This window comes from Pinus tabuliformis, chromosome X, assembly GCF_031772625.1.
Source record: "Pinus tabuliformis cultivar Carrire ecotype Pingquan chromosome X, CPIR1, whole genome shotgun sequence".
In the NCBI taxonomy this organism is placed as follows: domain Eukaryota; kingdom Viridiplantae; phylum Streptophyta; class Pinopsida; order Pinales; family Pinaceae; genus Pinus; species Pinus tabuliformis.
Window position 1 is genome coordinate 1,519,620,753 of NC_142308.1, and position 27,946 is coordinate 1,519,648,698.

At 38.9% G+C, this 27,946-nt stretch overlaps 1 protein-coding gene across 4 annotated transcripts in view; it reads right to left on the reverse strand.

Annotated features, from left to right (window-relative positions):
• Positions 1-1,124: 1,124 nt before the first annotated feature.
• LOC149145831 (lysophospholipid acyltransferase LPEAT2-like) overlaps positions 1,125-27,946 on the reverse strand; it is a 412,491-nt gene continuing 385,669 nt past the window's right edge. For all 4 annotated transcript variants that reach the window (XM_089449183.1, XM_089449181.1, XM_089449182.1 and 1 more), the window contains one exon: positions 1,125-1,424. In XM_089449183.1, coding sequence (XP_089305309.1) covers positions 1,278-1,424 — 147 coding nt within the window. In that variant the 3' untranslated portion in view covers positions 1,125-1,277. The remainder of the gene's footprint in view (positions 1,425-27,946) is intronic.

The window sequence follows — 27,946 nt, forward strand, 5'->3', positions numbered from 1 at the left end:
GAAATCTCAAATAAAACACTGAATCATAAGAGATCACAGAATATTCTAAGATCTATAGTGATAAACTATTTTAGTGGAACAGATCATGGATGTGATTAATTGAATGCCACAATTAGCGCAACATAGTGATCCACCATGAATCAAAGCATTCACCCTTCCACACATTTTGGTAAATCCTTCAATTAATCCTTCAAGCCACCACATGTAAACAATCAGAATTATATATATACATAGTATTTTAGTCATATAAACTTAATGCTGGGTTCTAGTGGTAGACATTAGAAGAGGAATATTTGTGCTTGTATATTATTTGTCATATACATTTAATGCTTGGTTGTAGTGGTAGAGAAGTATTTGTGCTTTCTCGTTATGATGGAGTGTATGGTGAATGGCCAAAGACGTGGAATTTGAACATTGCAATATGGCAGAGACGTCACTGTTGAAGAGCTGGTTATGAACTCTTCATATAATAAGAGTTAATTTCCACTAGCATAACAGAATTCTACTGGGTTTGCTCCATTGTTAGGCTTTGGACTTGCCATTATAAGAAAATATAACCAAGCTTTTGAACCTGTTAAAAACAGGCATTCATGTCCCTTAAAGAACGACTTGAAAACCTTGAACTAAGCATGGCAGTAGATTGCAGGGGTGAATTGCATTTTATTTCCACATTGAAAATCTGTGTTGGAGAGACGGGCAGCCCATACGCCTACAGTTTACGGATCACCATTGTTGAATACAACAATTATTTAAGGGAAATGTTATAGTTTCTCTATCTTTCTAAACATGCTAGCCAAAAGCTTCCTTCGTTAGCATCCAATGACTTCAGTTTGAGAAGAAAATTTCCAGTAACTTTGTTTTAAATAGAGATTAATAAACATCTATTAAAATGAGCTTCCCTCGAAAGTGTGGCTTGAAACTGATATATATACATCAATCAAGTAAATTTATGGATTTTATTGAGGTGATGCTCTGTGCTATTTGTCTTTCAAGTTATGTGAAGCAACAAGAAATATATTACATGCTTGCATAAAATACAACCCATAAGGTGATATGAAATTGAATCAGTAACATCTTCTAAATAAACGATTATGACCCTCATTGCAAATTGATAATAATTAATGAACGATGAACTAGGTTATTTGCAATTGAATCTAAACTCTCAAAATCATATCATATCATATTTTACAAACTCAGCAGATTGCTTTCACTTGAAATTAAACACTCAATGATTAAGCTAGTTTCTGCCAAGCTCTCTCAAAACCCAAAATTCACTGTCATAGTGGATGAGAAAATCCATTTTTATCAAGCAGTACACAAAATAATGAAATAAATACAGGATTCCTTTCCAAACATATCTTAAAGTCATTCCAGCTCACTGCCTCATCACTGTCAACATCAAAAAGCTTAAAAATTTGATCCACCTACAAAAAAAAACAAATTCAATCAGATTCTAGCATAAGATATCAAAAAGTTAATAAAAACTTACTGACAATTCATTTGCTATAATTCACTAACCATTAGAAAAAATATAGATCCACTGGAAGCTGGATAAACATCGACTAGAGAAATTTTCTGACACTCCTACAGACTCATTCAAGCACAAATTGAATATATTTCCAGAGATGATAGCATCAACTATCCTAGAAGCTGACACATTATCCAAGTTGGTAACTGATTCATTATCTAGGTTAAATGCCCATATGAATGTTACTAAGAATTTGCTCAAACTAATAAATAAACCACACCAGTAAAATAAAGTAATTGTCAAGCTTCTCAAATTTTCCTACATAACGTGTTTAGCACTGAAAGATAATCTTCAATATAAATAGTAAAAAACCTTTCCCAAACTAGAAGGCTAAATATACTCATTGAAAAATATCTTCTAAATAGCATCAGGCTGCAAGATACTAAGGGAAAATCAGTACTGAATTATGAATGAGCTATTGATGTCCAGAAGACTTGTATCGAATAACAAAGGATACAAGATATTAGTGCAAAAGTAAATTCAAGATTTGTAATTGAGAAACATTTAGCCTGCATCATGTGCAGTTTATCAAGGATTGCAGGGCAAGTGAATGAAATATTTGCTATCAAAAGAAATCAAGTTTTGACATTGCAATTGTGTGGAATTCATGGTCTACTTGGTACATGTGGCCATAACCCATTCATAATTTTTATTATGTACTTGTAATAATGTTCAAAATCATATTTTATTTCATTTATTTTATACTAAGAAGAAGTGTGAAATTCTCAAGAAAGAGAAGAACCAATCCAAAGTGATGATGAGAAAATGAACTCATCTCACTTGTATTTATACACTAATGAGGAGTTTGAATTAGTCTCTTAGGCCTACATAACCCCCAAAAATAAAATAATGTGCTAATTACCTAGTTTTTGGTGACAAACCCACCAAACTAGTGTTGAAAAAAATGTAACTAGGTTCGGTCTTCATAAAATGTATTTGTCAAAGGAGGTTTTATTATTGTTACAATGACTTATTAAAGCATGGGTTTCATGCTCGAGTCATCATTTTATTAATCAAAGTCCCCATTGTGGACTCCTAGGAACGACGTAAAAATAATCATTTTTGAGTCAAAAATGAATTATGTAACCTCCACACCAAGTCAGCCTCAAGTAGATCAAGTTGGCCTCAAGGAAGGCAATTCGAATTCATTGGAAGGCTATATATACAAGGCAGTTCGACTTCATTTGGATCATCTCACTCTCTCACACATAATTCAATATCTGAAGCTGGAAGCTGGAAGTTGGGAAACATATGAAGGTGAAGAAGGAGACTAAAAGGAGTGTGAGTTTGGTCAAGAAGGAAGGGAAGGACAAAATAGAAGTTTTGGTATCTCTCTCTCTCTCTCTCATGTGGGCTAGTTTGGGAGATCAAAGTCTCCTTGTCAAAGTGATCTGAAATGATCATAAGTTAAAACTAATGTAGAATTGATTAGCCATTAATGATTTGAATGTTAACTAAAAGTGCAGAAATCGAAGAAAACTGCTTGAGAAGAAGACTTTATGAAAACTGATAAAACATAAGTAAGATGCATAACAAAAGTGAAAACAGTAAAAACACAACGATACCAGACAACAAAGTTGATTATGGAGTTCATCCCTGATGGACGTCTCTGAGTCTGCTTTGAAGATGCGTGACCACTTTATTAGGATTGAAACCAAGGAGTTTGAATACACAGAGAATCAACTAGACTGCATGTGCATGCAGGAACTTCTGATCACTGTCAAAAGGAAGCTCTTTGAACCAGCTTTCCAATTCCTATCACGGTTCCCAATTCCGACTCCCGATGCTCCTGTTACACTAAAAACAAAACTGCCTATGACCTCCAGAATCTGCATACAAAAACTCCAAAACCACTCTAATGTCTTCAAATGAGTAAACTGCCTTTAAAAAGACCTGCAAATACACTCCAACCTCCTTTGGCTGAATTCGAGATGAATTGGTTACATTCTGGATTGGTTTGTAGCTTGGTCTAGTTGTACAATGACACATAGGATGGCTTCTAGGTCTTCGAATTAATAGTTTACAAAATTGCAACTAAAACCCATAAAGAACTTTATAATAACTTTTAAACTGATGGCAGTTAGGTTGACCGGGAAGAGGGGCTGACAGTTACGTGTGACTAGCCGCGGTCTAACTGCAGGCTGCCACCTCTGGCGGTTCCGCTATCAAAGCTCTGGCGGTTCCAGTTTGAAGTTATTGTGTGTTCACATGATGACAACTATTCGATGGCTTTCCTCCACGCGATTAGGTTGTTTATAATCTCCGTTGCAAATGCTAACTCCGCGGTTAACACTTGACTATTCACATGTCCAAACGGTTCCGGTTAACTTCCCCACACAGTTACATAACCCAACGGTTACACTAAAATCTGTCACATGACCAGTTCCGCTGACTGTTGATGTTGCAGTTAACTATGTCAATACTCTGCTCACATGACCCTGGCCCCTAATGGTTCTTACGCAGTCAGGGTTGGCGGTTTAGGATTGTGGGTTTATATTATATTGTTTTGTAATGTAATTTGAATATTACATAGGCTGAGAGTTGTATTGCAATGTAATTTTATGTGTTACGTTTTTAGGTCTAACACATAGATTTAGGTCTTAATATATTGAAACATAGTTTTAATACATTTGTAATGTATAAAGGTAATACATTAGGTTAGGGTTTTAGGGCTTCGGTTTATGTGTATTAGGGTTTTAGGTCTTTTACACACTTTGTTCTAAAAAAACCTTTTACAACAATTGTCACAATGCGACATTCACCCAATCATACGACGACAACCCTTATTGAACCCCTGCAACGGACGACACACTCATTTCGATGATCAACCTACGAGTGGATGACAAAACCCAAATCCTGCGAAGGACTAACGACAACCACATGTCGACATCTAGGTACAAAACCATCACCATGAAAACCATTAACATCACCTGAACAACCTGAACCATAATCAACACTGTCAAAATTGAACAACACCGAACTGAATTGACGATGACACCGAACACTAACGATGAACTTGTGCAACTGATCTGACGAGATCCTCCTAGATCAGTCCTCTCCACTTGAAAACTTTTGGACCACAAAAGTTTGACTAAACAAATAGTTGATGAGGGTAGAGCTCCCTCACTCTCCACCTTGCCCTAATGATGTACCAATACATTCGATCAATCACCTGCAAGTGATGACCCTGATGATGTTGACCATGGCACTTTTTGAGTCGGTGACCTGTTCCATCCATCTGCAGTATGAACAAGTTGTGATGATGGTCAAACAACCTGTTATGAACATGGCAATTGATTTCTTTCCACGTAATACCATGTGTTAGTGATTCATAATCATCTTTGAAAACAGTGTCTACAGGATATTGTTCAATACCATCAACATGTATTGACAATCTATTTTGCGGAATAACAGAGACAATCAAAAATGTTTTTGACATCAAACCAGCTACTTGATTTGACATACTTTCCTACTTCTTGATTACTAAGTGAACTTGTTGCCATAAACCCATCAAACTGTAAGGTGAAAATTGCTGCAACTTAGTTTGATTTTGAAAGTATGGAGTTAGTTGTTGATTTGTTTGAATCACTTTTTCCTTATTCATTAAATGATGTTTCCATTGATTAGCACTTTCCTCTGATGCATAAGTTTCCCTTAGACACTTTGACACTGCTTTAGAAAAGGCTTTGATATGAAAACAAATAGGTTTCCTCTCCACTTGAAAAGAGGTTTCCAAACTGTTCGAAACATGAAATGGTGACACAATACAAGAGAAATTTAACACTGACTTTCCCCAATACTGACCTGTATCCCTGTATCTATTAATTTCCAAACTTGGACTGAATTGATTCATTCTGACATTAGGAAGAGGAGCTTTAGGCACAAATTGTAATTCATGTTGTATTCCCTGCTTATGAGTAAGATGTTTGGTTTTACATAGAACTGGAATAGTTTCTATCTCTTTAATCAAACCATCTTTAAGCTGAGACTCATAACCTAAACAAGCATCATGTTGATTGTTATGTTGTTCCTTTACACACATGATTACAAATCTTTTATTTGAAATTATTAATCGCTTCATCTAATTAGCATTAATATTCAAATGATTTTTACTTTGATGTGCTTTGACAATAAATTCAACCCCATCTTTCTTAAGGTGATATTTATGCTCTCTCCTATAGAATACTGCATCACGATCATAAAGATAAGGACTTCCTAAGACAACTCCACATGTCTACTGGAACCACATCTAATTCCACTTCATCAATGTAATTCGCTGTAATGGCAAATCTTAATCGACATTGTTTGGTGAATTTTATCTGAGTTGATTTATTTAGCCATCCTAATGCGTAAGGTCTTGGATGATTCCATGTTTACAAACCCAAACTCTTAACTAAATATTCAGATATTAGATTGGCCTGTGATCCACTGTTAAATATTGTATCTATCTTTGTATGCTTAGAAGTTATCCTTATGTTAAACAATTCAACTCTTTTATCCTCATTTGAAGGATTTATGTTTGATGAAGATGCAATAGTTTTTGAACTTGAACCAGTGTCAGAAGTTTTACCTATTGTAACCATAGCAGTTATCCTCCTTTCATCACCTGAATCCGAACCTAGATTTTGCTGGACTACTACAATTGCCTTCTTTTCATCCTTCTCCTTAACGAACTTTTTGGGCTTAAGTTCTGGATGAAGTTTCCAACACTTAGATTCATCATGACCGATTTTCTGGCAATGAGAACAAGTAGGTCTTTCCTTTTGAGCTATCGTTGATTTCTTTCTCTTCGAATTGTTCTTCCCCTTACTGTCATTGGAATCTTTGATTTCCAACTCTTTGGATGACTGCGATGAAAACTTGAATGGTCTACCACCTGATTCAATATGTATGGCCTAAACACACACTTCATCAAAATCATCAGGATTAAACATCAATAATGTATGTTGCAAATATGAATGTAAACTGTCGATGTATTTTAATAAAGTTTCACGTGTATCCAATGAAATACCAAGCGCCAATGCTTTCTTTCTGAATTCCTGAGTAAACTCCTGAACACTGTGCCCTTTACCTTGCCTCAAATGTCGCCAATCAATAACAGCTTGCTGCATGTATCCTAAAGGATAGAATTGTTTCCTAAGAGCTTTTAAAAACTTAGACCATGAAGAGACGACTTTTCCTTTCCGCTTTACATCTATTTGAGTTTTACTTTCCCACCAGATTAAAGTTGTTTCCCCAATTCTAAGTGTAGCTAACTGAATTTTCTTTTTATCGTCAAAAATGTTCTAAATGCGACAATACACTTCTAACTGCTTAATCTAGTTATCTAACTTTTCAGGATTCATTTCTCCATCATAAATAGATAACTCAAATTTCACATCAAGTTTCAAAAGAGATGTTTTCTTCGGTTTCTTTTCTGTTTCAGATGTTGCACTAGAAGAAAAAGAAGATGATGATGATGATGGAGATGATGGAGGTGAAGGTGGATTATCAGCCTTGCCTTTACCTTTGTCCTTCTTTGATGTCTTTGAAGAAGAAGCTGCATCTCTCGCCTTCTTGTCTTTGTAGAGTTCTCCCAACATCTGATGCATAGTCAAGAATGCTTGTTGAAACTATTCACCACTCATCTAATTTCAGTGTTTTCACCTGTATCAGATCCTGTCATGGTTGACTTATGAAAGACTCGTCACTTTCCAATCTCCGGATCAATTTGCTTAAGGATTCCTTCTCCTCGTTGCGACTTTGACCTGGGTAACATTCAATGGAAAATTCTACAAACGCAACCTGCTCTAATACCAAATTATATGATTTGAAATGATCATAAGTTAAGATTGATGTAGAATTGATTAGGCATTAATGATTTGAATGTTAACTGAAAGTGCGGAAATCAAAGAAAATTGATTGAGAAAAAGACTTTACAACAGCTAATAAAACATCAGTGAGATGCATAACAGAAGTGAAAACACTAAAAACATAGCGATACCAGACATCAAAGTTGATTACGGAGTTCGTCCCTGATGGACTACGTCTCCAAGTCCACTTTGCAGATGCGTGACCGCTTTATTAGGATACAAACAAAGGAGTTTGATTACACATAGAATAGACCAGATTGAATGTGCACGCAGGCACTTCTGATCACTGTCAAAAGGAAGCTCTCTGAACCATCTTTCCAATGCCTGTCACGGTTCCCAATTTCAACTCTCGATGCTCCTATTACACTAAAAACAAAATTGCCTATGACCTCCAGAATATGCATACAAAAACTCCAAAACCGCTCTAATGTCTTCAAATCAGTAAACTGCCTTTAAAAAGACCTACAAATACACTCCAACCTCCTTTGGCTGAATTCGAGATGAATTGGTTGCGTTCTGGATGGGTTTGGAGCCTTGGTCTAGTTGTACAATGACACATAGGATGGCTTCTAGGTCTTCGACTTAATAGTTTAACAAAACTGCAACTAAAACCCATAAATAACTTTATAATAACTTTTAAACTGTTGACGGTTAGGTTGACCGGGCAGAGGCGCTGACGGTTACATGTGACCAGCAACCGTCTAACAGTAGGCTGCCACCTCCAGTGGTTCTGATTTGAAGTTATTGTGTGTTCACATGCTGACAACTGTCCGATGGTTTTCCTCCGCGCGGTTAGGTTGTTTATAACCTCTGCTGCAAATGCTAACTCCGCGGTTAACTCTTCACTGTTCACATGTCCAAACGGTTCTGGTTAACTTCCCCGTGTGGTTACATAACCCAACAGTTACACTAAACTCTGTCACATGACCGGTTCCGCTGACTGTTGTTGTTGCGATTAACTATGTCAATACTCCACTCACATGAGCCTGACCCCTAACAGTTCTGACACGGTCAGGGTTGGCGGTTTAGGACTGTGGGTTTATATTTATATTGTTTTGTAATGTAATTTGAATATTACATAGGCCGAGAGTTGTATTGCAATGTAATTTTATGTGTTAGGTTTTTAGGTTTAACACGTAGATTTAGGTTTTAATGTATTGAAATATAGTTTTAATACATTTGTAATGTATAAAGGTAATACATTAGGTTAGGGTTTTAGGGCTTAGGTTTATGTGTATTAGGGTTTTAGGTCTTTTACACACTTTGTTCTAAAAAAACCTTTTACAACAATTGTCACAATGTGACATTCACCCAATCATATGACGACATCCCTTATCGAACCCCTGCAACGGACGACACACTCATGTCGATGATCAACCTGCGAGTGGAAAACAAAACCCAAATCCTGCGAAGGATTGATGACAACCACAAAACCATCACCATGAAAACCATTAACATCACCTGAACAACCTGAACCATAATCAACATTGTCGAAACTGAACGACACTGAACTAAACTGACGACGACACTTAACACTAACGATGAACCTGTGCAACTGATCTGACGAGATCCCCCTGGATCACAAAGTCAAAGTTGTTGTTGATGTCAGAAGCTACCAAGTCGAAGTTGCTAGGGTCGAAGTGTTGTTGCTGCTAGGTCGAAGGTTGGATCGAAGAAGGAGAGGAGGGCTTGGTGTGGAGGAGTTTTGTGTCTAGGTTGAAGAGTCTCAAGGAAAACAATTGAAGGAAGTGATTTTGACTGGGTTTTCCCCTAGATAGGGATTTTTCCCTGGCAAAGTGCCTACATCTTGTGTCTTGTGTTTTTGTGATCTTCATGCATACATAATTTGGTAATTGCTTGACGAAAGATACTATAACTAATAAGTAAAAGAAGCCAACATAATTCACAAGTAATTATCAAGAAAGAGAAATCTAACCCTAATTCTACTAGCATTGATTTCTCAACATGGTTTCAGAGCTAAGGTCGAAGAAGATTGAAGATCACTTCGTTGGCTTGAAGGAAATGATTACTCCCTCTATGATAAGAATGAGATTCAATTTCACAGGAAGTTGGATCAAGAAGATTGTCTACTACTATACAACAAGGTCAAAAGTCGAGGGTTCTTAACTGCACTTACAAGGTCACTTAATGATGATAATGCATGGATCATTCACAGTGGAGCATCAAGGCATATGACAGGGGAAAGTAAACAACTACAAACTCTATCAAAGGAACCATCTTCCCATGTAGTGGAATTGGGAGACAACAAAATCTATGTTGTTAAAGGCATGGGATCAACATCTTTGAAGCTGGAGAATGGAGAAAAACTACATTTCAACAACATACTATATGTTCTAGGTTTGAAAAAGAATTTGATTTCAATTTTTTTCTTAGAAGATAAAACGGATAGAGTTGCTTTTGTTGATGGAAAGGTCTTGGTTTGGGGAAGAGATTCAAGTATTGATAAAGCTAGGGTTAATGGATTTTGTGAAGTAAGTTTGTATAGAGTCATTACACCAACTCCTCAGGCCCTAGTTCATATGGAAGTCTCTCCTATTGACCTATGGCATAGAAGATATGGTCATCTTCACTACAAGGTCATTCCCACTCTTAAACATCTAGTTCATGGCATCCCCGATATCAAAGAAGATCGTGAAGGAGTTTGCAAGGGATGCTCTTTGGGAAAACATACAAGAAAACCATTTTCAAATAGTGAAACAAGATCTAAAGAAATATTAGACCTCATACATTCTTATGTGTGTGGGCCCATGTCTGACAAATCACTTGGAGGTCATCTTTACTATGTAACATTTATTGATGATCACTCTAGAAAGACATGGCTCTACCTTCTCAAGAAAAAGGATGAAGAATTAGAGAAATTCAAAGAGTTTAGATGCAAAGTGGAACCCCTAACCAAAAGGAAAATAAAGACTTTGAGATCCAACAATGGTGGGGAATACACTTCCAAAGAATTGATTGCATATTGTAAAGATGCAGGGACTAATAGGGAGCTTATTCTTCCCTACTATCCTGAACAAACTGGAGTGGCCGAAAGAAAGAATAGGACTGTTAAAATTTGTAACTAGGTTCAGTCTTAATAAATGTATTTGAGATGTACTTTTTTTTTTTTTTTTCCGAAGGTGGCAAAACCTATCAAACTCAGGTGTCAAACCAACAGTGAGGACATCCATATCTGGCTGCTATCCGCGAATGTCCGTTTGACTCATCACTGTTATCAAGGAAAACCACGCCACCTGTAATAACCCGCTGGTGGTCCGTAAGGGAGCAGGCTTTCACTCCTGCCAGATGCCTCTGGGTCTTGGGCCGTTAACCTGTTTCCTTACGTCCGAGGAAGACGAGCTCTTAGCCAAGCAGAAGCAGTTTTACGGCATACTCCAGGCCGAATATTTGAGATGTACTTATCAAAAGAATGAAGAAAATATTTTTATTATTATTTCTACGACTTACTAAATCATGGGTTTCATGCTTGGGTCATCATATTTTAGGTCAAAGTCCCCATTGAGGACTTCTAGGATTTATTCTGAGTCATTAGAGTCATTGTACATTAAAAGAGACCCTTCTTGGGCTTTCAAATCATGTATAAAGAATTATTTTTGAGTCAAAAATGAATTAAGTCTCCTCCACACCAAATCGGCCTCAAGACAAGTAATTCGACCTCCCCGGAAGGCTATAAATACAAGACAGTTTGAATTCATTTGGAGCATCTCATTCTCTCTCACATAGTTCAATTTTTGAAGTTGGAAGTTGGAAAAGTGTGAGGTTGAGAAAAGGCTAGAAGAAGGGCTGGAAAGGAGTGCAAGTTTCTAGAAGGAGAGAAATGACCTCTAGATTGAAATTTTGGGACAACTCTCACTCAATTCTAAGGTGTATCAAGGGAGATTGAAGTCTTCCAAGTTTGGTCGAAGTTGTTACTGCTACTGCTACTGGGTCGAAGTTGTTACTGGGTTGAAGTTGTTGTTGATGCTGCTAGGTCGAAGTTGCTTTGGAAGGGTTATCATGTGCAAGAAAGATTGAGGGTTGACTTGGTGTGGAGGAAGTCTCTGTCTGGGTCTAGAGTCTTGGAAAATCTCGAGAAACTATTGAAGGAAAATTGTTGACTGGATTTTCCACTAGATAGGGGTTTTTCCCTAGTTGTCTGCCTACATCTATTGCCCTTGTGTTATTGTTGGTCAATAATTGTCATTGATGAAATATAACTCTTGATGGAAATTGATTTGATGACATATGATGTCATGGTTGGAAGTCACCAAGGATAATGCATGATTGATGACATGAATGTCACCATGATCACATGGAAAACTTAGATGACACACCATGATGAGGAACATTATGATGAGGAGCTTGGAGTCATGATGATGACACACTATGATAAGGGTTGTTTGCACAAAAAATCCATGCATAGTCACCAAAACAATTAAATTTGGACACCGTGGAGGCATCCTTTCGAAATGAACCCTAGATCATCTCAAAGAGGATTTTTTTCTCTTTTTAATGAGCCTTCATTTGCCCCGAAACTCCCTTTAAGGTAAAAAATATGAAACTATAGGCTAGCTGACCTACACTTGTCATGCATGTTGGCTCACTGTATGAAGACGTGTCCCTTCATTTTATTGACAAAAAACCACTATAAATACAGTGATCCGTCTTCATTTTCATTCATTCTTTTCGGTAAATACATTCACTGTTTAAAACTCGTGAACAAAAGGAGAAATGAAGAATAAATCTTGAAGAAAGAAGATAAGGGCATCATGGATCATTTGCTCACTGTGATTTTCGGGCTAACTATGGAATTTCTGTAACTTGGACTGTACAGAAGACTGCTCCTCGGATCTCCTAAACAGAAAGTGACAACTCAAAGTGCTCAAACTACTCTTCACTGTAATCATTTGGATTCCTGACAGTGGTGAACGCTCTTTCTTAAACGGTGACAATACCTCTTGACGAAGTTGTTTGGTGCAGCAACAAAACGCTTTGTTCCAGGTTCACCTTCTTCCTCGAACAATGGTAAAAGTGTTTGTGATGTGACTTCTCGGATAGTGGAGGATTATCTGTGGTGCAGTGTGGTGCAGCAAGCTAATTGACAGTGGCTTGAAGCATGTGATCTCCCCTTTCATAGCTAGCCTATGGTGTCACCTTAGCTCAAGACTGTGGACTAAAGAACAACTTGAAGATCAGATTGTGGTGTAGTATATTACTCGGATTAGTGACCTCTTTGATTGCAGTAGCTTCAAGTAGCTAAGTGAAGACAAGCAGAAGGTATAGTGAAGTTAAAACACTAGTTGGTTTGGAGCAGATTGAGAAGTTGAACAGTGAAGAGTTTTGATGAAGATATTCAAGTAAGTACATCATACATTTTTTATCAAAAGAAGTCTAGAGGATTGGTGTCCCAGAGGTTGGTGCCTCTAAACACAAGGTTGGAGCCTTGAGAAGAATAGGGTTGAAGCCCTAGAGGTCAGAGCCTCATTAAAAGTCCAAGTTGATGCTTGGCTATAGGTCGGTGCTTGGAACATTGAAGGGTTGGTGCCCTCAACTATTATTGTACTCAATTATTTGAAAAGAGGATTGAAGTCCCCTCCCTTAATAAAGTTATTGTTATTATTCATTTCATTCTTATTATAATTGTGAAGAATCTAATTGGAAAAAGAACAATTGAAAAGAAATATTGATTCACCCCCTTCTCAGTATTTCCAACAATTGGTATCAGAGCCAGCTTCTTCATTATCAACCTAACAGCTGGAAGAAGGATTCACAGGTCACAATGAAGAATTAGGAAATGACAAGAAAGATTCCCCTATTTGATGGTACAAACTTTGGTTTTTGGAAGAAGAGGATGTCCTACTATTCAATGTCTCTTGGACCTAAAGTATGGCAATCTATTTTGGATGAGTGCAAAGCTCCTCCCACTCTTCCCACTGATCAAGATTGAAGGAAAGCTTACATGGCAAATGCCAAAGCATTAAATTCCATAGTTAGTGGAATTATTGACTTTGAATTAACAAAAGTCATGGGCTGTGATTCTGCAAAACAAATGTGAGACAAGCTCATTGCTTTATATGACGGGGACTCCAAAGTTAAGAAGGCAAAGATCCAAACTCATAGAAGGCAATTTGAGAGTCTTAAAATGGATGATGAAGAAGACATTGCATCATTCTTTCTCCAAGTAGCTGAAGTCGTCAACTCACTTAAAGGTTAAGAAGAAAATATTGAAGAAATCAAAATTGTTCAAAAGGTCTTGAGATCTCTTCCACATAGATTTGACTCCAAAGTAAGTGCCATAGAAGAAATGAAGGATTTGGATACTTTAAAAATGGATGAACTTCATGGAATTCTCATTGCTTATGAAATGAGAAAAGGGATCCCAAATTCCAAGGAAGCAGCATTCAAAGCTTCAAAATCAAAAAAGAAGGGGAAGAATTGGAATACCAATAGTGATGACTCCGATACTGAATCTGAACTTGCACAGTTTGTACGAAAGCTAAGAAAAGGATCCAAGCTAAAAGGTAAGTATCCTCTCATTTTTTTTAAATGTGGAAGGATAGGTCACTATGTTGCAAAATGTCCTCATAAATATGATAATGATGATGAGGAGGAATATAAAAAGGGGATGTTCAGAAAGAAAGGATTTAACAAGAAGAAATTCTTCTCCAAACAAGACGATTCTGATGAAGATGAATTTGTAATCACCAAGAAGAAATCAACTAAAAATATCAGTTTTCACAAAAGAAATGATCATGAGTCAGATGAGGAAAATGAATATGCTGGAAGTAGAGAAGTATTATTCATGGCATTTACAAATGATGATGACTCTGAAAAAAAAGGCGAAGGAAATGTGGATGAGTTACTAATGGGTGCCATTGAAGAAAATGAGAAATTACGAAAAAAGATTATTTCTCTCAAGGTAGAAATGGAGGAAGCAAAAAGGAGGGAAGATTTCTTGAACAATAAACTAAAAGAGAAAGAAGAGATTTGCGAAAAACGTGAAACTGAAATTGTTTCACCAAGAAAAGAATTGGATCAAGTTAAAAGGAGTTGGAAAAGCTCTCAAACACTTGATAACATCCTTAATACTCAAAGACCTCAATATGACAAATCTGGGATTGGTTTCAAAGGAAAATCATCAAGTACAAAGGAGAATGTGAATGAGGAAATCCAAATAAGTTATCCTGACATTCTTTCTAGTCATCCAAAAGAAGAGAAGTCATCTCACCAAGAACAAAAGTTCACCTTTATCAATCCAAGGAATGAAGGAAGGACAACTCCAAGGAAGAATACTATCTCAAGTCAAGGCTATTCTAACAGGTACCAAACAATTTTTCTTGGTTATTGTTTTTATTGTAAAAACTTTGGTCATCAAGCCAAACGTTGCAAGGCTCGTAAGGACAATGCTTCAAGAAATAAGAATCAACAAAGCAAGCCACTTGGCCTCAAAGAACAAGTTCAAATCAAGACTTACAACTCTTATGATCCTTTGGCTAAGGATGATCCAATTTGCTCATTATGTAATGATTATGGTCATGATGAACAAAATTGTCCATTCAAAAGGGAAGATCTACAAAAGGATGAACCCGCTATCTATAAATGCGGCCTAGCCCTATGTGCTCATATTCATGAAAATCAATGGTTCGTAGACAGTGGATGTTCAAGACACATGTCAGATGACCGAAAGAAATTTACCTCTTTAATCAAGAAAACTGGAAATGTGTCTTTTGGAAGTGGATCTGCCAAGATAGCTGGAAAAGGAACTATTGCTCTTATCAATGGAAAAGGAAAAGCGCAAAATGCATTGTTGGTGGAAGGACTCAAACACAAACTTTTGAGTGTGAGCCAACTTTGTGATCAAGGACACAAGGTTGTCTTTAGTACGAAAGATTGTGAGATAAGTAGCTCCTCCTCAGGTGAACTTATAGCTAAAGGAATAAGAAGACCAGATAATGTATACATTTTTAAAAAAATTCAAGAAGATAATGTTATGTAAGTCGAGCAAATGAAAGTTGGCTATGGCACAAACGATTGGGACATATAAGCTTTGATACCTTGATCCATATCAGCGAAACAAATGCAACAAGGGACATTCCAAAAATCATCAAGCCGGATCAAGTTGTATGTGGGCCATGTCAACATGGAAAACAAACAAGAATCAGTTTCAAGACTGAGGAGTTATCTACATCAAAACCTTTGGAGATCATACATGCAGATTTATGTGGACCAACCAGAACTCCAGCTCTACAAGGCGAAAGGTATTTTGCTTTATTTGTTGATGACTATACTAGAATGATGTGGGTATACTTTATAAAATTCAAATCCGAAGCTTTTGAATGTTTCAAAAATTTTAAAGCTCTAGTAGAAAATGAGAAAGAATCAAAGATTAAATGCCTTAGAACAGATAGAGGAGGAGAATTTACTTCAAAAGAATTTGATGAATTTTGTAAAGTACATGGAATCAAGAGAGAGCTCTCTGTTGCTAGAACTCCCAAACAAAATGGAGTAGTAGAAAGAAGAAACTGAACTGTACAAGAGATGGCAAGAACAATTCTACTAGCAGCTGATTTGCAGCCCAAGTTTTGGAAAGAAGCAGTCGGGACAGCAGTTTATACCTTGAATCGAACTCAACTAAGACCAAATAACAACAAGACACCATACAAACTATGGAAAGGGAGACCTGCTTCGGTAAAGTACTTTAGAATATTTGGAAGAAAATGTTTTATGAAGATCAATGATGACTCACTAGGAAAATTTGATTCTCGGGTCGATGAAGGAATACTCCTTGGATATTCTACAAGAAGCAAAGCTTACAAATGCTACAATAATCGACTACGAAAAGTAGTAGAAAGCATTGATGTAAAAATTGACGAAGCTCTTCTAGAAAAAGAAATTGAAGTCCATGAAGAAGATCCTATCCTTGAAGAATTTGAAGAAGAAGAGTCAACAAAAGAGGAAAAAGATCAAGAAAATAAAAAAGAACCATCTCAAACTCCTTCAAAAGTGAAATTCCTCCAAAACCATCATCCAGAAGAGCAGATTATTGGCAATGTAGTGTGAAAATTCCTAAACAGAATGCCTACTGCAACAAACTGATGTTACTTCTCCTACTTGATTAAATCATGCTAGTTATTTATTATGTTCTATGGTAAATATCGAAGCAAATACATCTACGGCCTTCACTTAATTTACATATATGCGGAAACAAAATACGGAGCAAGAAAGAATAATACAACACATAGGGCAGTTATTTTTGGACAAATAGTCCTCGAAAAAACCCAATGCGAGAAAACCGGCGCAGCAACTCTGAGGGTTTATTATTATGCAGGAGAAATTTTGAGTATAATTCTAGGATGCTCAACTAGCAATCCGATACAGAGAGAATACTGAACAAAAGACTGGTGAAATGGTCTCACCCTGTCACTGGAGAATCAGTGACTGATCCTGTTGCTCTGGAGGCTCTGCATCACCCTCTATGTGGCCTCTGCACAGAATTCCATCACCCTAGGCAGCTTTTGCGTCACCCCTCCTAGGTTTCACGCTACCTCTACTGGCCGAGAAATCGACTTTCTGCCTCCCAAACTCACACCCTGGCTTCTGACAACTGAAATTCGACTTCCCTCAGCATCAACTCGAGTTCCCCTCAAGGACTGCGCTGCCTCTACGTCAGCACTACATAGGCCAGCATCAACCTTCCTCTAGACATCTTTCTATTCTCCCTCTACCTGGTACTCTCCGAAAATTCCTTCCCTCGGATTCTCACCACCCCTCTACTGCAAGATCTCCTCAATCAATTTTCCTCTTGAGAACTTCTCATCTCAGAAAATTGATTTTCTCAATATCTCTGTGTGTCTTTCAAATGACCCTCAAACCCCTTCTTATATCTTCCTGTTGAACAACCAATGCCCTAGATTACATCTTAATCAAAGGCTCAGATCATTTTGGCTTGATTTGTGACTTTTTCTAGAAGTTTCACCCCTGATTAGATTAATACCCATTAATATTTTAATTTTCCTAAGTTTAGACTTAGGAACCCCATTAAAAATATTAATTATTTTAATAAAATCACTTCTAGGTGGAATTTCCCAAAACGCTTTCTGGGTTCTTTGGAATACCTGTGTCCAAGCCTCACTGCAAAATTTGAGGCTTAGAGCACATCTGATGCTTCCCCAAATCAACACTCCCTCTTAGAGACGAATGTTCTCTAGCAATACACTGTTTCTCTGCATACTGCTCTGGCTTTGAAACATAGTCTCTGCGGTGCTGATGTCTGACTTTTTGTCCACCAACTACTTCGTTGTTGTTGCTACTATACTGTTGCCTTTGACACTGCCACTACCAATGCTACATCCGTACTACAACTCCCTCTCGAATGTTGCATTTGCTATGCTGCTAGCACTGCCACTACTAACACTGCATCCGTACTGCAACTCAGTTGCTAAGAGAAGCAACTAAAAACACCCAAAATTGGACAAGTATCCAATGGATACTCCTAAGTGCAGACATCCTAACTGCTGCTAGTCCCATTCTGCCTCTGAAGCCACTGCGTTGCTGAAGCTCTGCACTGTGCCTCCTCGCACTGTTGTCTCACTGCTCTGTGCTACCCAGTATCTGACTTCCCTAGCCACTGCATCTGTCGAATCAACACTCCATGGCACCAACTGAAACTCCACCATCTCGCTACTCCTGATCATGGGCTTCTGTAGCAAGGTGACAATCCAAGAGGTGGGCTCCTCAAGAATCTTGCACATCTGTAGCTCCATCGAACTACAGTTCTATATCAACCCACCTACTTCCTGGAGGTATCTTGGCTATCATGGCGAACTCCTCTTGTACAATATTTGCAGTTGCAACCTTAGGATCATGCTTCTCATCCTTGTCCTTTTTCTTTAAAGGACACTCGGATGCATAGTGGCCCATCTCGCTACATTTGAAGCACTTCACCTTGGAGACATCCTTCTTTCGTCTTTGTTGCCCTTGCTGTCCCTTCAATGCAAGGGCTTTGTTATCCTCTTCCTCCACTTTGGGCTTCAACCCACTACTGTTGTTGCTCCCGTCAAGCTTGACCTTGAGCAGGGCTCTCCTCAGTGCTTCTTGTTCCAGCGCTGCCCACATCTCGTCCCAATTTGGCAATGTTGCCCTGCCCAGGATACTCTGGACAAAGATCTGCCAATCATCCAGCATGTGGCTCAGGGTTGCCCCTTCTCACCCCCTACTCCATTCATCTCCTTATCACATACCACCACCTTTTAAAGAGTGTACCTTGGACATATTATCCCCTTTAGAAGTAGAAACCACCTAATGTGAAAATTCAATGACCCCGAATCCTATTGCAGCAACTGATAATGTTTCTTCTATTTGTTAAATTAATCAAACAAATTATTTTTAGTTTCTTACTGCAAATATCGAAACATATAGACTACAGCCTTCACAAAATAAATACTACGGAAAAAACAAAAACATTGGAAGAATAGATGCACACACAATAAAACATCGTTATTTTTAGACCAATTTCCCCGGAAAAACCCAACTTGGGAAAACCGATGCAGCAGCTGAGGATTTTATTATTATGCAGTAGTAAATATGAGTACAAGCCTATGGAAGCTCAAATCTAGTTTTCCATATAGAGAAAATGACTAACAAAAGTCTAGTGAGCAAAATCTCACCTCCACTGGTGATCCAACACTAACCTTAGCTCAAGATGAGCTGCTCCTTATTGGCCCTCCATCAGCCTTGCTTGGACCAGCGTCTCTCTCACTCCGCTGATCAACTGCTGCTCTAAAAACTCGATCTTCTAGCCTCCGGGCTCCCACTCCGATTCCTACCACTGAATCTCGACTTCTCCTCAGTAAAAATACAGATCTCCCTCTGAAGATTTGCACTACCTCTCTACACTATGTCAACCTCTTTATTGAGTACAATGTCTCTCTGCTATACACTCAACGAACTGGAAAAACTTCCTTCCGGCCTTACTATCCCTGCCCCTCTCTCACTGCTTCGAAACTATTGAATCACCTCTGACAACACACAGTTGCTACACTAGAGTTCGACTTCCCAGCAATATCGAATTCTTGGTGGCTCCAAGTGTGTTCTCCAACCCCCATTGAATTTCTTCTTATAATCTCTCGTTGAGACATCAACGACCAAGATTAAAACATAATCGATGGCTAAGATTAACTAGAACTCGATCCATGTCTTCTTCTAGAAGATTCTCACCATGACTGAATTAATACCCTTTAATTAATCAATTTTCCTAAGTTTAGACTTATGCACCATTAAAAAAATTTAATTATTTTAATTAAGTCGTCTCTAGGTGGAATTTTCATAAATGATTTTTGGGTTTTGGAAAATACATGTATTCTAGCTTCCACCAATTTTCGTGGCTAGAACACAACTAATGCTACAAAAAACAACACTCCCTCTTAGCGAGGAATGTGTTCTAGTGCTACAACCCACTAAAGCAACACTCTGTCTTTGCATCATCTCCCGTTATGCTGTTGGTGCCTGGCTATTGCTGCCCACCAACTACTGCACAACTCTGATAAATGTTGCATCCACGTCGTTGCTGGCCCTGTTGAACCTCTACCAACACTGCAACTCCCTCTCCATCTGTTGTTGCTACAACTGCAACAACTGCAATGGAAAAGCATCCAAAATATTGAACCAATTGTGATCAGTATGATGCATCTATTTCCTGAGTCCTAACTGTTGCTAGACTCTACACTGTCACTGAATCCTCTGCGTTGTCGTTGGCTCTGCTCTGTGCCATCTGCACTACTGCCAACTCTGCATTGCGCTGCCCAGCATCTGACTTGCTACTAGTTATTGCATCTATCACTCTAGCAATTGATTGCACCAACTGCCACAAGTCCATCCTGCTACTACATTCTATGGGCTCCTGTAGCAAGGTATTGATTCATGAGGTGGACCTCCTCAAGAATCTTGCCCATCCTGCAGCTCTTTGGGGCTACAAAACCAAATCACCCCACCTCACTCTTGGAGGTATCTCAGTGATCATGGCAAAGTCTTCCCCCAATCTGGAGAACAGCCTGTCAATCTCCACGAATGTAGTCTGTTGATCCTGCCTCTCTTCTTTGTCCTTCTTCCTCAGAGGACATTGAGTGCTATAAAGGCCAAGCTCACCACAGCTGAAGCACTTAATCTTGGAAACGTCCTTCTTCCTCCTGCACTGCTCCTGCTGCCCCTTTGATGTGAACGCCACATCTTCTTCTTACTTTTCTTGCTTTGTCCCACTGTTGTTGCTACCACTGATGGTGCTCTTTACCAGATCTCACCTCATCCCTCCTACTGCAAATCAGCCCACATACGATCCCAATATGGCACTTTTTCTTTGCCCAGTATACTCTGGACGAAAACTTGCCATTCTTCGGAACCGTTGTTAAGAGCTAATCGCATCAATTCTATAGGTTGGGGCGCTGATGCTACTGAAAACAGCTGGTCCTGGACATTCTGAAGCCTAGTAAAGAAGGGGCCTATATGCTCCCCTGTCTGCATCCTCGTGCATCTCAGCTTCTCCTCAAGATACATCTTCCGTTGCTCGGAAGATCCTTCATACAGCGTAGAAAGAGCCTCCAACATCTGTCATGTTATATCTTTGCCAGCTATGTGAGATACCACGTGATCTCGAACCCCATTGAGAATCAGCCTCTTTGTCTTCGCCATCTCTTTCTTGTACTTCTTAAGCAGATTTGCATCTGTGGGTACAACTACCACACTATCGATATAAGTCTTGAGATCATGTTCATCTAGAAGGAAATAAATTATAACCTTCCAGATCACATAGTTGGAGGTTCCCTCCAACCGATCTTGAACTATCAACCCTGTTGATGCCATCTCTCCAAAATATGTCGAAGTGCTGAAATTTCTAAGTCTAGCCCGTTAGAGATTCGTCCTACACTATCTGGTTTATTTCACCTACTTGTTTAATTACTTAACAAGTTATTTAACCATACAAATATTGAAAATAAACACAAGTACAGTCTCAACCATCTACAGATCATCAACTGAAAGAATATGACAAACACACAAGGGACACCATTATTTTTGGACAATCGTCTCTGGAAAAACCGAACTTGGCAAAACCAGTGCAACAGTTCTGAGGGTTTTATTATTAAGTCGCTCTCTTGAGTACAACTAGGTGCCAAACTAGCTCACCTGACAGAGAAATCAATCTGGCAGTAATACCTCTCTTCGGAAGTAGATATTCGGCAAGTCTGCTCCACGAATATCTCTCCAACACCTCTCTAAGACTCTGCGTCAACCCTCCTGGCCTCTGCGTCAGCCTTCTGATGCTCTGCGTTGGCTCTTTGGCCCTCTGTGTCACTCATGCAAGCCCTGGTAGCCTCTGTGCACTCCCTTTGGCCCTCTATGTGGCTCTTGCGCAGCCTTTTCTGCCTTAGCGTTGATCCTTCGACACTATCTCTGCCTCTCTGTTATGCACTCACTGCCCCTCGCTGCAACTTTGATCACTGGTTCGATTTCTCTTAGCAAACCCTGCTCCAGAAAATCAAACTAACTGATCAACTTGGTGTATCTCCAACTGACCCTCAAGCCTCCTCTTATACTTTTTCTGTTGAGTCTTCAACGGCCAAAATTAAATCTCTAATCAATGGCTACGATTAGATTTGGCTTGATCCATGTCATTTAGAACCTTCTCACCCAGTTTTATATTAATACCCATTAATATTTTTATTTTCCTAAGTTTAGACTTAGGAACCCATTAAAAATATTAATTATTTTAATATCTTTCTAACCAGGTGGAATTTTCCCAAACCATTTATGGGTCTTAGAGATCTCATGTGCTTTAGCCTCTCCACCAATTTTCATGGGTAGAGCACATCTGATGCTACCCCAAATCAACACTCCCTCTTAGCGAGGAATGTGCTCTAGTAATGCTCCACCACTGAACATCACCATGATCATCCGGCACTAGTGCATGTGCTGATGTTTGTCCTGCTGCCCAACATCCTCTGCAGTGCTGCCTCCTGTACTGTTGCTTATGGATCTGCAACTACACTGCTACATCTGTACTGTAGCTCCATCTGCATCCGCGCTGCTACTGGTCCTTTCTCCCAACACTGCATCTGCATTGCAACCCTCTCTCATCATGCTGCATCGTGCTACCCATAGCACTACTACTACGACTGTTGCACTGCAACTCAATTACTAAGACGTTGATAACTGATCTACCCAACTACTGACATCCTTGTCAGGCTAGAAGTCCTTATGATGCTGAAGCTCACTCTGCTGCTCTCCTGTGACCCCTCTACTGCCTCTACATTGTTGCAACAACTTTGTGCCTCTCGCACTATTGCAAACACCTTTGTGCCTTCCCGCATTGCTGCAACCTCCTCTGTGCCTCTCGCACTGTTGCAACCCTCTCTGCGCTGCTACAGATCCCTGCACTCTAGCATTTTTTTTCCGATCCATCTGCATCTTGCTTCTACTGACATCCGTCATCTTACTACTGTCTTTCAAGGCTCCCGTAGCCGTATATGATCCAAGAGCTTGGGTAACTCAAGGATCCTACCCCTCATCTTCTGTAGTCCTCCTGACTACAGCTCGATGTCACCCCACCTCTTCTCTAGAGGTACATGAGCACTCATGGCACAATCATCATCAGTCTCCACTTCCTTCTCCGCCTTAGTTGGCGTTGCCTTGGAGTCAAAAGCCTCTCCCTTATTCTTCTTCCTGGGACACTAGGTTGCATAATGGCCCAGCTCCCCACAATGGAAGCACTTTATTTTGGATATTTCCTTCTTCTTCCTCTTCCCTTGCAATCCCGCAGATGCTAGAGTCGCATCCTCTTCCTCCTCTTTCTTGATTTGACCTCCTTTGCTGCTACTTCCTGCCTTGGTCAGCCATCTGATCTCTTCTTGGTGAAGAGTTGCCCACAACTCTTCCCATCTTGGAAGAGTCGCTCTGCCCAAAATGCTTTGGACGAATGTCTCTCACTCCTTGGAGACTGCATTTAGGACGGTCCTCACCATTAACTCCTGATCCGGCATGGCCCCTATGGAAGTAAGTTGGTCCAGAACCTCCTACAACCTGCTTAGGAATAGATCTATCTACTCCGACTTCTACATCTAATACGATCGTAGCTGATTTTCCAGTAACATCTTCCTCTACACGGAAGTGCCTTGATACAATGTCATCAAGGTATCCCACATCTCCTTTACCATATTCTTCTAGGCAATATGCTAAACTACATGATCCTTGACCCCATCAAGGATTATGCACTTTGCCTTGGCCATTGCATCCTCATACATTTCATTATTGGTTGGGTCGACTGGGATAGCCTCAATTCTCAAGGCGAAGTCCTTGATGCAATGTCTATCCAGAACAGACAGGATCCTGGCCTTCCAGATGACAAAGTTGGATGTTCCATCCAACCTGTCAGGATCCTTCAGTCCATTCATTGCCATCTCCGCTCCTCTTCGACTCCCTCTGAGTCTCTACTTCCCTCCTAAAAGTTCTCTCTTAGACTCCCTCTGAGTTTCAATTTCCCTCTTGGAAATCCTCTCCTCAACTCCATCGAGTCTCGATTTCCCTCTGGAAATCCTCCTGCCAACTGTCGAACCGCTCCTTTCCGATCCCTTTGCTCCTGCAATAATGATCTGGATTTCTTGGCTAGAAATCTGCCTAGGTAGCGACTCCCTCTACCTTGGTTTTGTCCCGTAAGGTATTGTTCTGCTTCAACAGCAACAATACCCCACGAGTTTCACAATCCACAATCTTCCCACACCTTCCTAGGCCCCAACAGCTGAAGCAACTGAGCCTCTTGGCTCTACGCAATCCCAAAAGTGGTTGAATCGCTCGTCTGGCCAACTACGTCACTCCTACTTGGCAGAGCAGGATAACATGGCTCTTCGTGAGCCTCTTCTGCCTCTCATTATTTCTACGCTGGCCCTTTCTCTGGCTTGGAATGATGATGCAGGCCCTCTGTGTCACTCCCTCTCTGTTGCCTTCTACTTAGGAACAACTCTGTCTCTTGGGACAACTGTTTCTACTACAAATCTTCTAATTAAGTTGGTGCCTTCAATTCTCCTATGATCTACAATGCTCTGATACCATGTTGAAATTTCTAAGTCTAACTTGTTAGAAATTATTCCTGCACTATCTGGTTTATTTCACCTACTTGTTTAATTACTTAACAAGTTATTTGACCATATAAATACTAAAAATAAACACAAGTATAGTCTCAACCATCTACAGATCATCAACTGAAAGAATATGACAAACACACAAGGGACACCGATATTTTTTGCCAATCATCCCCAGAAAAACCCAAGTTGGGAAAACCGGTGCAGTAGCTCTAAAGGTTTTATTATTAAGCAACTTTCTTAAGTACAATTGGGTGCCAAACTAGCTCACCTGCCAGAGAAATCAATATGGCAATAATACCTCTCTTCGGAAGTAGATATTCGACAACTCTGCTCCATGAGTATCTCTCCAACGCCTCTCTAAGGCTTTGTGTCAGCCCTCTTAGCCTCTACATCAACCTAGGACCCTCTGCATCAGCCTTCTGATGCTCTTAGCTAACTCTCTGGTCCTCTGCGTCCCTCACGCAGGCCCTGGTAGCCTCTACGCACTCCCTATGGCCCTCTGTGTGGCTCCTGCTAGCTCTACGGAGCCTTTTCTGCCTCAGCGCTGATCCTTCGGCACTATCTCTGCCTCTCTGCTATGCACTCACTACCCCTCGCTGCAACTCTGATCACTGGTTCGATTTCTCTCAGCAAACCCCGCTCCAGAAAATCGAACTAATTGATCAACTTGGTGTATCTCCAACTGACCCTCAAGTCTTCTCTTATACTTTTTCTGTTGAGTCTTCAGCGGCCAAGATTAAATCTATAATCAACGGCTAAGATTAGATTCGGCTTGATCCATGTCATTTAGAACCTTCTCACCCAGTTTTATATTAATACCCATTAATATTTTTATTTTCCTAAGTTTAGACTTGGGAATCCATTAAAAATATTAATTATTTTAATATCTCTTTAACCAGGTGGAATTTCCCCAAACCATTTATGGGTCTTGGAGATCTCATGTGCTTTAGCCTCTCCACCAATTTTCATGGCCAGAGCACATCCGATGTTACCCCAAATCAACACGAACTCCTCTTCTCCTTTGCGCAGTTGCTGCCCAGTTATTTGCACTCAGCTCTGGAGTGAAAAACTCTGCACACAACTATCGTTGCTCTGCTAGGAAAATTTGAACCTCTTGGCTAGAAATCCCCTAAGAAGAGAATTCCCTCAGTGTGTGCTCTTCCTTCCTTCTGACACTATTTGCACTAGAAAACTACTGCGAAATTTATGTCCCAGCTGAAGAACTACTCTGCAAGGAAAACTCTATTGCTCCCTTCCGCCTCTGGTAACCTTTGATTTGGAAAATCTAATTTCTTTGTCAAACACTCAGAGAAATAGACCTATTCTCAAAACTCAACCCTCTTGACCCAAGGACTGCACTACCTCTGGGGTAACAAATTGATGCCTACGCAAATATTCGAACCTCATCCTCCTCTTTTGCTACTGAGCTCTTCGGCTTACGATCTTTGCTCTAATACTGTGTGAAAATGCGGTGACCCCGAATCCTACTGCAGCAATTGATAATGTTTTTTCTATTTGTTAAATTAATCGAACAAATTATTTGCATTTTCCTACGGCAAATATCGAAACATATACACTGTAGCCTTCACAAAATAAATATTGAGGAACAAAAAAAAACACTAGAAGAATAGATGCACACACAAAATAAAACATTGTTATGTTTGGACATGTTGACCACTCCATGTCAACTACCCAATAGCTCTACATTTTTTCTCGCATGGATTTCCATCATGTCCGAGCATTCAGATGATCCACAGATTCATCATTATCAACTATATGTACACTGGAGTTTTGTAAACCCATTCTGCATTTTGTAATGTAAATGATCCTAGTAAGACAAATGTATGTAACAACCTACGTAAATTTATTTTTCTGATGATGATTTCTATCCTAGAAGGTTTTTAGCCTCACTGATTTATGTGTGTCTCTAAACACAAATAATCGGCAGAGTTTTTCCCTCCAACCTCATCCAAAGCTAGGGTGGATTTTGACGTTAGGCTTTTAAATGAGTCCTAGTGTTATTTATAGTCTTTGTAAAAGTGATTTGGGAATAATTCTAACCAAGGTTACTTGGGAGCGAGAGTGAAAACTGGGAGTGACATTTTCAACTCCCAGTTTGAGAGCGATTCCGAGAGCGTTTTTTATATAATATATATATTTTTTATATTTTTTATATTTTGATACATATATGTCAACAAAAGCATGTAGAATGATGAATTAGATATAAAAAACATACATTGAACCATATAAGAACAATCATCTAGAAGTTATAATCTTCATCAACCACGTCCACAAGTTAGTAATATAGTAACATACAACATATTGAGTCTCATGATTCATCAATCTTAAAATTTCAAGCTTTCAAAATTCAATATATAACATTTATCATCATTGATCACCAAAGTTGTACTTGTAAGTTAAGTGTAACCATTACAACAAATAATATCTAACATAAAATGAAATGTTATAAAATGAAATGAAATGAAACAACTTTCAACTTTCACAAAACATCATATTCATAATTCATTACTAATGAGTTATAATTGCCAACATCAAACTTCAAACTTAAATTGTCATATATTGTTTAAAAAAAATATCATAATAAATATGAAAGAGTCAACAGTTATAAAAACTATTAGAAACTAGAAAATACAAGTAAATCTATTATCTATTGCTAATGCTTGGGCCTCTTGCTGCCACGAAAAATGTCTAATTTTTTAGTCTTGTTGGAAAATCATAATCTTTGTCATTAATATCACCCTCTAAGCATTAATATCCAGAGGTATCTTTGTCATTACCTCTGGAACTGTATGGGAATCTTTGTCATTAATATCACCCTCTAAGCATTAACATAAGATAGAAAAAGCATAGCATGTCAAGTCAAGATTTTGTTTCAGTGATCTGTACATTTTTAAGAGGGTCATGATAGATGAGTTCGACAACCAATGTCACTAACAACAAGGTACATAGAGGGATTGGTGCTCTTGATTAAATACGAGTTCCATATCCTAATACATGACAAAATCCAATGCAAACATTGCAATCCCCCCAATCCTAAAATCGTGAAAAACTAATAAGTCTGCTGGATTTTGAATGAAATCTAAAATTCTAATTTCTCCATATGAAATCCAATGAAGTCGGAACCACTATCAAACATACTGAGTCATTTCATAGTAATGTTAAAAATTTAAGTAAAAGGATGAAAATGAAGATTAAAGAGAATGTCACTTTTACTTTAAGAATTTAACAATACCATGAATCGCATATCAATACTAGGGCCATAGGCTTGATCATTAGGCTGCCCCACTCAAAACTTATTTGTTTCTTTGAAAACAAATTGCATTTGGACTATTACTACAAAAAAATTTGCAAAAAAGCATAAACACTCCTGAAAAACCAGGAAGCGTTTCTTTTTTGTCGGGAGCGCGCTCTCAACTAGC